Below are 17,526 nucleotides of genomic sequence, written 5' to 3' on the forward strand. Positions count from 1 at the left end.
TGGGACAATCTGAAAATAAGCTCTTCTAGACAGGCAGTGATCCAGACAAAGGAACATATTTATAGGTACCATTGATTTCAACCATTGAGACCAATGGGTACTCCAAAGCACGTAACTTTGGATCATTCCCTTTATTATTATTTTTGTAAAGCCTATTTTCCCCAAATAGCAGTGCCACCCACTCCCTTCAATTTCAAACACAGCTTGCTGTACAGCACAGATAATTGCTATTCAGGAAAAAGCAAAAAGTCAAAGGCTCTGCTGGACCAAGCAGAAAGCTAGTCTTGCAGTTTTCTGGATTGTATGCCCTTTGATTTGTGTGGTGCTATGAAAATGTCAGCCTGATTTCTGAGTCATGTGAGCTTCCATTTTGTAAAAAGACACAAACCTATTGTCAAACTGATCCAGAATGGAAGACACTGCAGTTTTTAAGCTGGGGGGAATCTCTTGTGGTTAAGATCTCCACCGCCACATGTCTTAACTAGATTTCCTGCTTAATCAGATTTCTTAAACACCGTTTGAATCTGGCAGAGAGCATATAATTCTGTGGCCCACTCACATTCTTTTAATCATTGACTATGCTGTTGCATATGCATTGGCCCTTAGTGTGAGGAGTGTTAGGATGCTTCCAAGCAAGTAGTTGCTAGTACTACCTAATCCAGGTATGGGGAACCTTTGACCTTCCAGCTGCTCCTCAGCAGCAACTCCCATCAGCCCCAGCAAGCATGCCCAGTGGCTAGGGTTGACAGGAGATTCCCCATGCCTGGCTTAATAATTGCCCTTCTATTGTAAGCTTTATATTTGACTTTCTATAGTAATGTTTTATTTTGAAATCTTAAAGATAATGTTTTATCTTCAACCACTTTGATATTTTTTTCTTAAAAATATAAAGCAGTCTAGAAAGGAAATGAAGGAATAAATAAATAAGCTGCAAACACAATTGTAATTGAATTCCTATAGTTTGTGAGCTGTGCATCTCCCACACTACTTGGTGTGATGAAGCCATGTAGCTGGAGAAAGGACTGTTTAGTTGAGCATGCAGGGTTGTTGTGTTGTGTGGTTGGTTTTTTTTTTTTCATTTTTCTGCTAAGCCTTTCTTATTTAGGCTCTACTATGTCATTACTTTAATTTTTTTAAGGCTAAAAATTATCTTAATGCTAATTAAATGGGTTGGAGCAGGGACACTGCTAAAACGATGCTGACCACAATATTTTGAAGTTAATCTTGCACTAACATTCTTTTTTGTTAATGTGGATATAGATTGTTTTAGTGCAACTTAAAAAATAAACATGCTGATAAAATGACACTAACTGAAAAGCTAATAGTGAAGATTTAACAAAGTATGAACGTATGGCAATAGGTTTTCCAGCCTAATATGTTATTGCCAAAGTCAAAACCACACCCCTTTTAAAAAAAACCCTGAAGGGTTTCACGTAGGCAGTCTATGCCTGTAGGGATTTTGGTGCTGTTGTAATCTTGGTACACACACTGATTAGATTTCCTGAAGTCTGAAAAAAAGATAGGAAAAGTACGGGGGAAACACAGGACAATAACAATATAATGACTATATCGTATATATGCCTCATAGAAAATGAGTGAACAAAGCATGGCATTTCCAGGGTACCCTTCCAGTGTGGGAACGTCCTTGGTTTTGTTTTACTGAGGGTTTATGAAGGGTTTGTTGCTCAGAGGTTAACACATGCTTGCATGTACAAGGTCCCAGGTTTAGTTCCAAGTCTCTGTGATTAAAGGCTCTCAGGTAGAAGCTGGAGAATGCCCCTGCCTGACATCCTGCAGAGCTGTTTCCGATCAGCAGAGGTAACACTGGGCTAGGTGGACTTGCTTCAAGGCTGCTTTGTATATTCATGTGAACTATGCTTGTCTGTCACCTTCCACATAAGCATCCAGTTCATTTCAAGAGTGCCTTCATATCTCTCTCATTTTGTGAACTTTTGCTCAGAAAACAATAAGCCTCCCAAGGCAGATGCTGGTCCAGACAAAGAACTAACTCTGCCTGTGGACAGCACCACTCTGGATGGCAGCAAGAGCTCAGATGATCAGAAGATTGCATCCTTCCTTTGGGAAAAAACACGGTACAATTTCTCTGTCTCCCTCTTGCATACCCATGACCTTGCACATGATAATGCAGAACTATGCCGTATCGTACCCTAACATGCACAGTGTATGTAGAATCTTAAAAAACAAAACCAAACCACTATTATGCAGACCAGCCTAAGCCAGCAGGCAGTAGTTGTGCCTCCTTAGGATGGGAGGATTGCAAGGGTTCCCAACTAATCAAATTGGGGCGGGTGGGGGAATGGTGCCCCCGCCTAGTTTTCCTGATTACACCTCATTTCCCCTGTATTCCATACAAGTGAATAGGGGGAAAGCTTTTTCATTCCATTCACTTTTATGGAATAGAGAAGAGGGGCTATGATCAGGAACAGGAATGGAATAATCTGTCAATTTCAGTTTGCTCGTTTCCCCACGTTTCTTCAGTAAGTTGTGAAATTTTGTTTTTTAAAAAAATCCTCATGAAACTAAAGCTAAATCCTCAGTATTTTAGCATGAATTTCCCCCTTAAAAATCACATTTTTGCATACAGTTTTGCATTTTTGTATGTTACTTTCACCAAATTATTGATTTTTATGCATATTGTCCTTTAATATTTGCATTTTTGTGAACATTCTTTGGTTTGAGAACTAGGTTGCAAAATTTGAATGTCTGTGGATTTTGATGGATGTCTGTGTTTCAGTTCTCATATTGTTTTGGAAAGTGTGAATTGGACAGATTTGGCATTACATGAGAACTGAATCAAATTTCTCCTCCAAACCTAGTCAGGAAAACCCCTGAAGAGAAAGCAGTACCCTATCCCTGTAATATACAACATGATACAGGGAAGAATAAAAAAATGCTTTGCCTACAGCACAAATCATCTTGGCCTAGCCCAGTGCACCTGGGAGCCTAGGATCTTGGCAGAGTGTTCAAAGAATATTCCTCTTCTTTTCTGTGCAAAAGTTTGACATCTGCATGCTGATTCTTTTGGGGCTTTTTGCCAGGGGCCCAGATGGTGTGAAACTGGAAAATGCCAACAGCAGCATCGCCACAGTCACTGGGCTTGAGGTCGGGACGTACGAATTCACGCTGACTGTCAAAGATGAGCGGAACTTGCAGAGCCAGAGCTCCGTTAACGTCATTGTCAAGGAAGGTGGGTAGCTGGAGAGAACACAGCCTTTGGCTAAGAAGGCTCCACATAAGGAAGCTCTTCTATTCATTGCAATCCCTTGGTGATGAAACAGAAGGTAATATGTTCTGGGGTGATAAGCAGTGGTGGAGTAGGACGAGGGAGAAAGGGCTGAAATTCCTTCTTGAGCCAGAAAGCTTACAGGGTGGTAATGGGTCAGTAACCATATCTCAGCCTTCCCCAACCTGTTACAACTCCCATCAGCCCCAAACAGCATAGCTCTGCTGGCTGGAGTGATGGGTTGCAGTCCAAAACATCTTGAGAGCAACATGTTGGCCAAGGCAGGGCTAGCTTAACCGCACTGGATTGTTGTGAGGTTGTTGTGTGATAGCCCTTGTTTAGCCCCCTGAGCAACTTGACAAACAGACAAGAGAACATTATTCTTGTTTTCCCTCTTCCGTCAGTCTTGGATTCCATCACTGCCCAAACCATGTGCCTCTGTTTCTCCAAATGGCCAGATGATCCCATTTTTTTCCTGGGGCTTTCTGTGAGAAAATGAAATCCAAGCACTAATGCCTGTTAAAATGCTTCTACTGTTCACTTGCAAAATCAAGCTTTTGAAAACAGGCTCCACAGAAATAAAAGCGCTCTACCTGAAGGCTTCAGGAAGTTGATCATAATTGCCCGTCATTATTACTCATTGCTCCTTCACTACATTTCAGTGTATTAAAATCTGGTTTTTATCTTGGTTATTCCCATGACAACCCTGCGAGGTATGGTACAAATCTCCAGCCTGAAGCACACTTGGTTCTGTCATGCCTACATCCACTTCTCCCAGCACTTAAGCGGCAGGAAGCCTGAATCATTGAGCCATGTGATGCATTTGAACTTCCCTGCTATGCAGGTGAAGGCGGGCAGTCAGATGAATGTAAGAAGAATCTTGCTGGATCAGACGGAAGGCCCACCTAGACCTGCTCTCTTGTCACACAGTGGCCAGCTTGATGCCTGTGGGAAGCCCACAAGCAGTACATGAGCATCATAGCACTTTCCCATTCATGTTCACCAGCAAATGGTATCCAGAGGCATGCTGCCTCTAATCCTGCAGGTACCAAATAGTAATAATGACTGGTAGCCATTTATAGCCTTATCCTCCAGGAATTTGGCTGATCCCCTTTTGAAGTCACCCAAGCTAGTAGCTGTCGCTCAGTCTTGTAGCAAGTTCTGTCTTTTAACCATACATTGTGCAAAGTTCTTCCTTTTGTCTGTCCTGATCTCCTACCTTGCAGCTTCCTTGGATGTGTGGGGTGTGTTTGTGGGGTGTGATATAAGTATCCTCATTTAAAGGTTCAGGGTATCCTGAGGAAGGCCTCAGATGTGGGACAGGGGTCTGTAGTGTGAGTGGAGATCTGGAGAAAATAGAGGTGGCTTGCATAAGCAGAACTCAACTCATATGCAAGCTGTTGTTTAGTCGTTTAGTCGTGTCCGACTCTTCATGACCCCATGGACCAGAGCACACCAGGCACTCCTGTCTTCCACTGCCTCCCGCAGTTTGGTCAAACTCATGCGCATATGCAAGCTACCTCCACCTAATTTCAGCCAATTCACCATTCTCAGCGTAGATCCCTGCATTGCATGCTGAGCCTTTCAGAGGGCACTGCCATCCCTCAGCAGAGGGCAGGAGAGGGAGGAGAGCAGGAGGAGATGGAGAATTGCCCCTATGCAATAAACCCATACAGTCCATTGCACTTTGCCAAAGACAACCCAGTGCTCTACACAGCAGGACTTCTGACCTGGATTTCCCAACCAGGTCACCTGGTAGTATTATATTCTTCATCAATCATAACTAAGTGATTAGAATTGCTAAAGAAGAATTAGTCAACTTTTCCTTAGTTATGGATGGGTTACAGTTTGCTGAAGCTCCTTTGTATTCTGATCCTTTGTCCTCATTTCATACTCAGAGATCAATAAGCCACCCACAGCAAAGATAGCTGGGAATGTTGTCATCACCCTTCCTACCAACACAGCAGAGCTTGATGGCTCCAGATCCACAGATGACAAAGGAATTGTCGCCTTCCTTTGGACTCGGGATGACGTCAGCCCTGCGGCTGGGGTGAGTAATGCTGCTATCTATTCTGCAGTGTTTACTTGTGTGCAAGTGACTCATCGAATTTTAGTGAAGTTTGGAAAGTGCTACATGAGTTACTACTCTCAGCCAAGAAAAGAGAGACCGTCCAATGTACTGAATTTTCTTTTTCTTCAGGGCCTGCTTAAATCTTTCTAAGACCAGTTACACAGAGGTGCTTTTTGGAGCAAAATGCCACAGGGGGAAGCATGTTAGTTTATTATAGCAAATGCAAAGAAAGGGTTGGTATAATGGGAGCTATGCCTCTGAAGTGCACTCAGTTTTGACTTAATTTTTAAACCTCTTCTTCTGACTCATGAACCTTTGAAATGTCTCTGATTTTTTCACTATACCAACAAGTGTGTCTTGTGACTAGGACTGCATGTATTTCTTCTTCAAAATTCTGAATTTTGCTGCATGTTCTTAGAGTTCAGATGTTGAAAGTCAAGATAGTCTCAGTGCTCCAAAGGCTAGTGATTCCTTCAAAGTCCTGGTTACAAAAGGGCATCTGGAAGAAGATGGCTTTTCTCTTAAGCTGTTCGCTAAAAAAACAGCCTAGCTTGCTTCTAACTCTCCTCTGCCTAGGGGAATCTGGTACTTGTTACAGTGAGGGAGGGTGTGAAATGTTTCAGGAAAATGCTCTAGAAGAAGAGCTCTAGAAGAGGTCACCCTAGACCAGAAGTGGGAACCTGTGGCCCTCCAGATGTTGGTAGACCCCAACTCACATCAGCCCCAGCCAGCATGCTCAAGGAAGATGGGAGTTGGAGTCCAGTAACATATAGGCGGCAATAGGTTTCATACTCCTCCCCTAGGTCTCCCTGGGACCCTGCACTTCTGATATATTCCCTTGTATTTCACAGGATTGCAAGGTGCATCATCACCATTGTATGTTTTTGTTAAATGCAGGAGGTGTTAAATAACTCAGACCACCATGCGGTGCTGTTCCTCTCCAACCTGGTGGAAGGGACATATTCATTCCATCTCAAAGTGACTGATGCCAAAGGGGAGAGTGATATGGACAGAGCCACAGTGGAAGTAAAACCTGGTGAGCTACAAATACACAAGCACACACACTCACATGTACTTGATCTTCTGGAAGAGAAACTATTGCTAATTAATCATAATAATTAGCATTTATATGCACACTTTTTAAAGTATTCATTTATTGATTTTCAATACTGTAATATATGCACATTCCTTGCGTGTTCAGAGCACTTCACAAACAGTACCTTAGTAATAATGGCCTACATATTGTAAAGATTACTAACTCCCTATTGTAGATGTGGAGATAGAGAAGGGGTGCATCCATAAGCCCTGCTTAATGGGTGAGGTGAGATTTGGACTGAGGACTTCCTGGTAGGGATGCGGGAGGCGGGGGTTGGTTTGGATGCAAAACTACCTTACTCTCATTTCTTGAAACAGTATGTGATTGTGAACCAAAATGCAACTATCCTTCAAAATGCACACTTCTCCATATTTTGTGAATTTTGTACAAAAAAATCACATGATTGGGGATATTGCTTGCAAATATGTGTGTATTAGGAGAAATGCACACTAAAATGCTGACACATATTTGGGATGACTTCTTAAGAAAACAAACAGGGTAAATTGACTGGTCCTCCCATCCCTACTTCCCAGCTCACACTCTTAGACCTTACTTTACACCAGCTCTCGGGACTAAGGCCCTGTATCAGTCTGATTACACAAGAAGTATGATTGATCTTCTACACATTTACTCAGAAGTAAATCCTGTTGTTAGACATGCAGTATACTGGTTAAACAATACCAGATCCCTCTATAGCTTCATATATGGCTCTCTTTATTTACATCTGTTCATATCTTTTTAATAATCTTTTTTATTGATTTTTGAAAATATAAACATACAACATAAAACAATACAAAATCCAAATTCTGAGATTACTCTGAATCTCCTGACTTTCCCCCATCCCTTCCATGGGTCCTTTTGATTCTATTTTCAACTGCATATCAGTACTTCTCCAATTTTCCATCTTCCTAAGTTTACATCTGTTGATATCTTGACACAGTTGTAAGAACTGGAATCCCATTTGTAATTGGATGCAGTAATAATTGTTGCAGTATATGCATGGGAAAGGTTTTGTGACTGCCTAACACTGAGAAAATGGGTGTAGTATCTGTGATACTTTTTTTTTCGATAGCCAGAGGGGGCGTGTTAACAAAGATCTTTTTTGAGATTTGGAGGGCAGGTGTTAAGCAGAATCCAATGGGGAGTATCAGGAAATGGAAGAATTTGAAGGGAGGGGCAAGAGATCAGGAGTTGGTTCAGCATCTGATTATAAAACAGCCTAGTTGCTAGAAGCTATGCTCTTCTCTTGGAGTTTTTCCAAAGGCTGAATCTCTTGGATGCTCTGCACAACCTGTCTATTTGGGTTGGCTTCTGTGCCAAGCTGGGGATGCAAGGATTCACACAGCATGTACATTTGCTCATATTTCTATTTGAATAAATGTAGTTGGGAATGGGGCAAGCCAAAATTTTCAAATCAGCTGGAATTCATCAGTGAGATGGTACTTATGCATTCTTTTCAGATCCAAGGAAGAACAACCTTGTGGAGATGATACTAGATGTGAATGTCAGCCAGCTGACAGAACGGCAGAAGGGCATGTTTATCCGTCAGATAGCGGTTTTGCTGGGAGTCCTGGATTCAGACATCATCGTACAAAAGATTCAGCCTTACACAGAGGAGAGGTAGGAGTCCATGGAGAGGATCTTAACCGAGACAACCTAGTTGCACCCTAGAAGGCACCACTTGCAATTTGCTCATTTAAAAACAGACATAGGAAAGTGATAAAACACAGCATTCCCTTTTTGAGCTGAGTGCTGGCGGTTGATTTTCAAGATTGAAATATTTTGTGGATAAGTTTGTGTGCACTTGTATTCATATGTTTACTTGAAAAATATTCATTCATAATGAGAATTTCATGGTGTGTACAGACATAGATAGAATGCACTCGCTGTATGTCTCATGTACACTTATCCACAGTATCACAGTGCTTTTCCCCAGGTTTGCAGCAGAAGCTGGGTTTGAACAGTGCTAGTTCTCTGGCCTGAGTATCTGCCATGAAGCTCACTCCTCTCTCCCCATCCTCCCCCACTTTCTTAGAACAGTAAAACAGTAAAAACCTGAAGAGAAAGTGCCAGGCATTGAGCCACTGACCATGCAGTTGTTTGGAAACCAAAGCTAAGGGTGGTAGCCCCCATGGAAGAGGAGCAGCACCCCACATTCATTTCAGAGCCAGATGCATGTATCCATTGAAGACAAAGGGTGGGGGAAGGGGCGCTTAACTACAGCCACGCACAGAAAAAGGCTGCACATAAAACTGGTTTCAGCCTTAAAGTGCAAGTTCAAGCAGCCTGTGTGTGGATATATTTTCATAAGTTTATGTTGTCAACCTTGCTTCACTGCAAACCAAACCTCTTCAGAGAATAAGGACTTAGGTTTTGGGGCAGGAGGACAAACCCAGGCTTGGAGCCCTGGATTGCATTGTGGATCCTCATGCCCTAGGTTCTCATGTGCCAGGAATCGCAACAGCACAGAGCTCTTGCCTAAGCTAGTGCTTGATTAACCCTGGTGCATTACCCAGTTCTTTCAGAAATCTGGGCGTCTGAACTTCCTGCCAAGTTTATCCAGACTGAATCTTCTGGTACATAAGTGAAATGTTCACTTTTCGTTAACCTTGAAAAAATTCTTTTGCTTAATGACATGAGCCAAGAAACAGAGGTGCTTTGGGCTTTCAGTTCTAACCCCATTCCCGCCCCCCCCCCCCCCCGCCACCTCACATCATCCTAGTCGCAGACCAGTCATTTACCGTTCTTCCTTCTAGCAGAAGAGGAAGAGGTTTGCATCTGATCAATATATATTTGGCTGCAGTTAAGAAAGCATTAAGTAAATGGAATATGGATGCATTTTCTTTTTTTTTCTTTTCTTTTTTGTGCTCCTCTCTTTCTCTCTGTCTGTCTCTCTCTTTTTAAGGAGCACTTTTATCTGTGCCAGGTGGACAGGATGGGGTTTTGCATGGCTCGATTCTGGTGCTGCTGCTTTGATTTGCTGTTAAGAGAGGGTTCCAGGGGGGCTGTTTCACATTTTGTCCTTTTTGAGCAGAGCTATGCATATTTTGCTCTGGGGGGAAAAATCTGAAGTCTGCAATGGCAATAAATCATGCAAACAAAGCAGATATATGTGTGTCTGGTTCCTTGGTTTTGCATAATTATTTTGCTTCCAAGAACTGACTTCTCAAAGAACATAGATTCACTTCCAAAGAAACTTGAGGAATTAATGGAAAGGAAGGCTTGTAGGGGTGAGACCTGCTAAAGATTTTGTATTATGGAAATCTTTCTTTGTGTTCTTCCCATTCACCCATCCCAACCCCCAGTAGTTGCAGTTTTCTGGAGAGAAACATTCTATTTATGCTTCTTGTATCCCCAATTTTCTTGTTAATTGCAGCACAAAGATGGTGTTCTACGTGTGGAATCAGCCTCCTCATCAGATCTTCAAAGGGCATGACATTGCTTGGTCACTCAAGAACGAGCTGCGGAAGCAGCAGCAGTCAGGTTTCCTCATCTTCCGAGTGCTGGAGATCAATACAGTCAGTAAGTCAGAGGAACAGCTGATGTGGCTGCTGACCATTTCTTGTCACCTTGCACCACCTCCTTCCAGTGAGAAGTTTCACTTTCCCTGTGTCCAACTTCCCCTAAGGCCATTGCATCTGTAAGTGCACCATATCTGGGGTGGGGTTGAGGATCACAGTAAAAAATAACTTGCTTCTGACAATGTCACCTTATATGGAGCCTATCTCAATCAGATTTGTCAACACTGAATGACAGTGGCTCTCCAGGGTTTCAGCCTGGGAACGTTCCCAGTTCTACCTGGAGATGCCAGGGATTGAATCTAGGGCATTCTGCCTGCAAGACAGATGCTCTGCCACTGAACTATGACCAGCGTAGTGGACCCCAATTTCTCCACTTAGATAAACTCCAGAGAGACTGAATGCTATGTTCCATCAACAAGCATCCTAGCAATAATGTTTCATCTAGAAACTGACAGTGATGGTTCTTTTTCCTACCAAGCTGAAGAATGGGAGAAGATATGGTTGCTTATAGCAGCCTTCACTAACCTGGTGCCCTTTAAATGTTCCGGACTACCACTCCCTCAACCTCAGCCACCATGCCTGTTCTGATCACTTCATGTACGTTATCTCAGGAATCACTGCAAACAGGAGTCCAGTAAATTAAACCAGAGTTATTCTCGTTTATTGCAGGTTGCAGGTTGGGGGTGGGATTACAAATCTGCCTAAAGCCACATAATTTGAATCTGTCCCTGGGCATTACCTCATTAGGGTGTTGTTGTTTTTAACGGATATGATGGCTTCTTACCTCCTTGAAATGTATATGATGCCTGCCCCCAGTTGTATTGATACCACTATTGCTGATCCTTTCTTCTGGGAGTTCTTAGACTAGTTTTATGCCAAGTTTTCTGAGCTATTGCATTTTACTACCATGGTCCATGCCATATGAACCAGCAGCACAGTGCTATTACTGTTTTGATAGGAGGGGCTTCAGTCCTGCATATCCACTTTAGCACCATTTTCCTCTCCTTCCTTCTCCACCCTATCTTTGACCTTGCAGTTGATCTATGAGAAGAAAGAAGGTTTTATCCTCCATTCTATTCCCATTGTCAGTCTTTTTTTTCTTTTTCTTTTTTGGAAGCTACTTCCCATTGTGCACTTCTAAATCTTCACGGTTCCAAGTATAAGTTTTCAATTAATAATGCTGCTATCTGTGCTGCTTTCTTGAACTGAGGCAGGGTGCATGCTGAACTGCTCCCACTTCTGGGGATGGCACAAGAAAGAGGGAATGAGGCCTAAACGTGAGAAGCAAAGCGGCAAGAGCAGACAACTGGCAATGTAACACACAGTGGGAAGTGGAGGAGGAGCTATAGCAGGGGATATGCAGAGCTCTGTTTTTGTGAAGGAGAAGCCAAAAGCCTCTTGACAGCTGGCCGCCTCTGCCTTTGTCATTGTGACACAGACACCCACACACCATCCTGCTAACTCTCAGTGGCATTATGGGATTTATGTTCTGCAGGGAGTTCACATTATGCACATTGGCTGGGGTTTGGCATCTCCCTCAGGGGCCATTGAGGCTGAAACCAGAAGTTGACTGGGTGCTACTCATGGACCAAGAACTAACAGTGCTGTTGTAGAAGGAAAAGGCAGCCCTACTGACCATTATTATAGAGCTGGCACTCAAGCTTGCATTCAGCAAAAGAGACCACAAATGTATTTTTGAAACTTGGAAAGTGAGAGAAAATGGCATTGGGGGCAGGGGGAACCCCCAGTGTTTGCACATAATTTTCTGCACCAGTGTGTATATGTGCGTGCATAGATCTAAGGTTTTTTGGGGGGAGGGGGACATTCAAATATCACTAGATGTTTTTATTGCACTTCTCAATGGCATGTAGCACAGACTTGTCTTATGAAACAGGGCCTGCTTGCATGATATTGATCAGTGTCCCCCACAAGCAGTATATCCTATAGATAAGATAAGGAACAAAATGGATCTCTGAACCTGGCTGTCTTGAGAATCTAGGGGAAAATGTTTGACTCCTCATCCCTTCAAGTTTGACTGTGAAACTGAATTGTGGTGTCTGACTGGGCTCTCCCTCCTCCAGCCTGCCAGTTGAACTGTTCAGAACATGGGCACTGCAACTCCTTCACCAAGCGCTGTGTTTGTGACCCTTTCTGGATGGAGAACTTCATCAAAGTGCAACTAGGTGATGGCGAGAGCAACTGTGGTAGGTACCACTCTCTCTTTCCTTTCCTGGTTAATAAGGCAACAGCTTCTGCAAGAGGCTCAGTGCCTAAATGCAGAAAGTTTCTGTTTGTTTCTGTGTCATGCCCCACTGTGGAGAAGGAGCCCTCAAAGGGAAAGAAGAACAGGCAAAGGGTATTGGGTGTTGGTTTGGTATAGCCAAGGAACCCTATATGTTTGAGGGAAGGGATTAATGGCCTGATCACACAGAATCTCTGCAGAAATCAGCAGCTCTACTATATCTAGTGTCTTAAATATTGAGCAGCTTCTGGCCTCATCTTAGGTGATTGGTAGGACAGGGCTTAGTGAAGGGATGTCACCACCCCACTCCCACATTAGTGGCCAGTTGAGACACCAAGAGTTGTATCTCAGCCAACTCTCCCACTTTGCTTATAGTCCCAGCAGAGGTACCTGAGCCAGCCTGGTGCAGCATGCAAATATAGAACTGTAGAGCCACTTCTTGAGGGACTCCTTAGCATCGGTGTCAACTATAGGGGCCCTGGGGGCCCAGGCACCCACAGTATGGGCACCAATGTGACTTCCAGTTTCTACCGAAAGTTGTATCACAGGCCCATTGCCCCCCCCCAAGGCGATGTTGGAGACCCTGCCAGGCCTCTGACGCGACTTCTGGTACAAACCAGAAGTCATGTCAGATGTCTCATATGTGATCTCCAAGGCCACACAAGGTCTTAGAGATCTCCTCTGAGGTCCTGCCAGGTCTCAGAAGCGCCACTGCAGTGCATTGATGTAATGTGACATCACGACATCACATTATGTCACGGAAGCCATTGGGCATCCATAACCTGGAGCCCAAGTTGGCACCCCTGCTCCTTAGCAAGTCCCTCGGGGGTCTGTGCCTGCCCTGCCCTGTCCTCAGTTCAGCCAGTTAATTGATCTGTTATTTGCACCCTACTCTATTACACATGCACTCAGAGAAGCTGCCCCTATTTGGATTCCACCTCTGTCTCCCATGGCATCGGGAGCATAATTCAGCCTGCTGTTATTCTAAATGTCCCAGTTGAGGCAATCATCATGGTCAAATTGATCCAGGTTTGTTTTAACTAATTAGAATAAACCACAGTTCCCTCAATTGATTCAGAATAAGAAACTGTGGTTTGTTCTAAAATGAAAGAGAAACTTTAATTTTCAAGTGTGTGCGTCAAAGGCTGGATGTGAATCATTAATAGCAATCTAAACTTTGGTTTCAATGATTGTCTAAACTGGGCCAGTGTCAGCCCAGCCAGGGCAGCTTGCAGTTATACCCCTAGGCAGACCTGAACTGTGAGGTCTACAACCCATAGTCCCTGAGATCAAGTTCTGAGAGCTGGAGACAGATCCGGGGCCTATATTTCAGCTAGAACCTGAAGTGTAGCAGGCAGAATGTGCCAATCTGTTCTTGGCCAGGCAAGGCAGAAGACCAGGTTTCAAGGCTTGGCCAATCCAGGCACTTTATATTTCCTGCCAGTCACGGGGACCAATGCCACATATATCTGTTCCTCTTTCTGTGCCTGATGAAGGCACTGGCCCCAGTTCCCAGAAGCTGGATCCGAGCCCCAGCCCCAACGCTGAGGCTCCTAGTTCAAGCTCCAGAGTCTGATGCTGAGATTCTATCTCTGTCCTTCTTACAGAATGGAGCGTGCTCTACGTTGTCATTGCATCGTTTGTTATCGTGGTCTCCTTGGGGATCTTTTCTTGGGTGGTGGTCTGCTGCTGCAAAAAGTGAGTAAGGCCCTGAGGCCTTTCCAGACCCCTCTTCCCTTAACAGTTAAGTTCACTGCTCTAACTTTTGGGTTAGGTGCTCGTTCTCTGTGAGGGCCTCCCACTCCATCTAAGCTTCAATCTGTTTCTTTCTCCCCCACCCCCATTTTTTCTTAAGACGTAAGGGAAAACCCAAAAGGAAGAGCAAATACAAGATCTTGGATGCCACAGATCAAGAGAGCCTGGAGTTAAAACCAAATCCCAAAGCAGGTAAGACATCAGAAAAGAGGTTAGCACTCACAGAATGCTGACACAGGCTGGTTTCTATTCTCAAGGGTTTTGAAATCACTGCATGACATAGGGGAAGCTTGTAGCTCTGTGGGTGTTTGCTTGAAAGCCGAGTTTTCAGTGATTCAGTTGTGTCTGTTCCCCTCAGAGTTCTGTCCAACAGGGCATGTCAAGATGCTTGCCACAAAGGCAGCAAAATGGGGGTCACCTTTTCCCCATGTGCTAGGAGCACTTTTGGCAGTAGAGGGTTTCCGAGAGGAATTCAGAATAACTTCTACATTATATCTGTCATTCAGTTTCGCTTTTTAAAGTGCTCATTAGTTTTGTGTGATCTTCACAATAGGGCCATAACTATTGTCTTATGGTAAGCATAAGTTTGTCAAGGCTGGTTGTCTCCATAATTCTGTTTTATGTCATGCTAGCATGCAAGCCATTTTGGGTTAAGTCACAACCCCAGCACTTCCCCAGAATTCAAAATTTGCCCACTGGTCTAAAAAGGTTGACAACCCCTGATCCATTCTTTCCTGTTTACCTCAATGGAGGTGGGACTTAGCCTCTTTTTCCAGGTGGATTTTAACTGAAAATCCTTAAAGATATTTCTGGAAACACACATTGAAAAAACACAGTTTAAAAAAGTACTAACAAGGCTATCAGAGGGTTGCATGCTGCCTTTTTTCCTGCCCCCTCCTTTTTTAATAGCTTGTTTCACCCCTACACAATTCTGCCACTGGAGTGATTGCTCCCAAGGTGGAGCTTGCTCTTATGTTCGTTCAAGGCACATCATGGCAGATAGCTTTGCTCAGGCTGTAGGCAGCTGGGAAAGATATTTAAAGGGTTTTTTAGGGGGTTTTTTAGACCAGGACAGAGCAAAACCCACCCACTGACTATATGTGTTATGAAAGCGGCAGGAAACACACCTATTGCAAACAAAGCAGTATGACCACCCCAAAACGTTTGCAAGCACAAATGGTATTGGAAGCAAGATTGTGTATAACCATCCAGATGCTCTCAAGTGTGGCTGATAAGCAGGCTTAAAGTTGCTGCCTTTCAGCCTTTGGATTTGGCTGTGCGGTCAAGTCCCCCATGGGGAACCCAGATGCACAGTCAATCCAGCTGCATTTCTACCTGCCCCACACTTGACATCATTTGCAAAGTCAGGTGTGGGGCAGATGGGTGTGGTTTGGGGGAAATGACCTTGCAGGCCAAATTGGGACCAGAATGGGACTGCCTGTGGACTTGGAGGTGCTCCACCCCTGATTCTGAGCTAGGTGGACCAGCTTCTTATGCTGATATAAAATATGCAGCAGGAGTCTCTCTCACACACACTCAGAGAGTGAGATTCTTACTGAATGGGTTATCTTACTTTTTTATGTGTTTATATTTGAAGTCAGTAAACAGAAAGCCCAGGCCCAGAACACCAGCCTGATGCATTCAGAATCTGAGCTAGACAGCGACGAAGCTATCTTTACATGGCCAGATCGGGAGAAGGGAAAGCTGCTGCACAACCAGAATGGTTTCCTGCGCAATGGGCAGGTGACGCCAAAGCCGAAGAACCAGAGGGAGGAAATCCTATAGCCATGGACTGGCACTCGCAAAGGGACAGCAAATGACTCAGAAGCCTGTTCTGCTCCTCAGTTGCACAAGGAGCCTCCAGAAACCTGCTGTGTTGTGGATAGCACTGCTAATGTATTACATGGACACTTTTGTTTACTGCAGATCTTTCTTTTCTTAAAAAAAAAAATTGAACTGCCTGTACTTGAATCTGGACTTCAAGGGAAATTTGGCAAAAGAAGCTGTGAAACAAAAGACTGTGAAGGGTAGGTGCTGGTTCCGAAATGCTGCAGGATTTAAAACCACTCCTGTGAAACTGTGAAAAGCGCCATCTTGCCCAGGACTGCAAGACACACCCTGTGCTACCCGCCCCAAAATCTGCTTGCCTCGGGGGATGGCCATCTTCTTCACACGCTCCCTCTTGTGGAGGGAGACAGTTCTGACTGCAAAAACCACAGCTTTGCTCTAGCCAGGATGCCTTGGACTGTGTTCTTTTCTAAAGCACTTCAGCTGCAGAAAAGGACTGTTGGGTCCCTCTCCCCATCTCTCACGGACTGTACTTTCTTTCCAAAAAGGAATAGGAGGCCGAGCTTGCAGAATGTGAAGCACTGCTGTCTCCAGGGCATGGGAAGAATTTACCCCATGGGTCACATTTACAATTGTAAAGTGTCCCCCTCCCCGTTTTGTGTGTGTGTTTAAATTATTGTTAGTCTTGCCACTGGTGGGAACAGAAGTGATACCTCCACGTCTATGACTCCCCTTATCCCCCTGCATTGTTCAAGAGCACTCTACACATATACTGGAAGCCTTCCCTTTGTGTAGTCAGGAACACTGTAAGACAGCAAGTTTCTCTTCCACTTGAAAAAAAAATACCTTTGATATGCTGTCTATCTTACAAATAATATTTGCACAGTTTGAAAGCGGGGTATCGGAGACAAAGGCGGGGGTATCAAATTGATGATTCCCTCTGATCCCCAATTGATGAATGCCTCTTCTCACTCCCAATTCCCTTTCCCTTTATTTGTCATTTGTTACATGTTCATTGTGTGTTTCTCACAAGAAACACCGATTGTCCATTCACCAAGGAGGTTCAAAAACTTCTTGTTTATTGAAAGCAACTGCAGGAGTCTCCCTTGAGCACCTCGTTTGATATAGAGATTGAGAGTTTCCACACTGTACAATCCAGCTCCCCACTCCCCTTTTTTAAAGTCAATGGAAGATGCATACTAGTATGATGGTGATGTTTGTGATTTACTTTCATTTGTCACCTGCATTCTCTTCACCAACACTGTTAACCAGCTTCATACTTGGCAAACCTTGTCTCTCCCCAAAGGTGAATACACCTTTGACAGACACTCCACCCCCCACCTCCGCTGCTACCATCATCTAATACTGAAGGGCAACTCTTCAAGACTCTTGAGCTTTGATGATGAGGGTTTCGTTTTAATTTCCAAACTGGAATTCCAGGCTCTCTCTCTAAGTCAGGAGTGGCCAGCTGGCAACCCAGAAACCAGATCCAGCCCCTGGTTGGCAAACCAAAGTCAAATAGCTTGCAATACTAATTGTGGTCCTTTATTATTGTAATTGGAGTGAGGCTAGCCAGATGAGAATGCTACACACTTCTGAGGTCACAAGCCACTGTTTAAGGTGGGTTGGTGGTGGCTACAATGGCCTCAGAGAATGTAGAAGTTGGCCATCCTTGATTCAAGTGCGTAACAAGTTTTCAAGTTCTCCTGAATTCTGTTTACATTGCTGCACTACTGATTTGTTGAAGGTGATGATTAAATATGCTGCTCAGCTTGTGGGGGCATCTCTCCCCCTTGAATTGTTGTTGAT

The 17,526-nt window shown here is 44.0% G+C and overlaps 1 protein-coding gene across 6 annotated transcripts in view; it reads left to right on the forward strand.

Annotated features, from left to right (window-relative positions):
• The window catches only part of KIAA0319L (KIAA0319 like), a 56,720-nt gene extending 39,200 nt beyond the window's left edge, over positions 1 to 17,520 (forward strand). For 3 of the 6 annotated variants that reach the window (XM_077931953.1, XM_028738914.2, XM_077931954.1), the window contains 10 exons: positions 1,961 to 2,093; positions 3,060 to 3,208; positions 5,143 to 5,294; positions 6,213 to 6,351; positions 7,872 to 8,031; positions 9,788 to 9,933; positions 12,014 to 12,136; positions 13,782 to 13,872; positions 14,030 to 14,121; positions 15,527 to 17,520. In XM_077931953.1, coding sequence (XP_077788079.1) covers positions 1,961 to 2,093; positions 3,060 to 3,208; positions 5,143 to 5,294; positions 6,213 to 6,351; positions 7,872 to 8,031; positions 9,788 to 9,933; positions 12,014 to 12,136; positions 13,782 to 13,872; positions 14,030 to 14,121; positions 15,527 to 15,714 — 1,373 coding nt within the window. In that variant the 3' untranslated portion in view covers positions 15,715 to 17,520. Of the gene's footprint in view, positions 1 to 1,960; positions 2,094 to 3,059; positions 3,209 to 5,142; positions 5,295 to 6,212; positions 6,352 to 7,871; positions 8,032 to 9,787; positions 10,052 to 12,013; positions 12,137 to 13,781; positions 13,873 to 14,029; positions 14,122 to 15,526 lie in introns of those variants that run through there. The other 3 variants (XM_077931955.1, XR_013393703.1, XR_013393702.1) reach the window with 3 other exon arrangements.
• Positions 17,521 to 17,526: the final 6 nt, after the last annotated feature.

This window comes from Podarcis muralis, chromosome 7, assembly GCF_964188315.1.
Source record: "Podarcis muralis chromosome 7, rPodMur119.hap1.1, whole genome shotgun sequence".
Classification (NCBI taxonomy): domain Eukaryota; kingdom Metazoa; phylum Chordata; class Lepidosauria; order Squamata; family Lacertidae; genus Podarcis; species Podarcis muralis.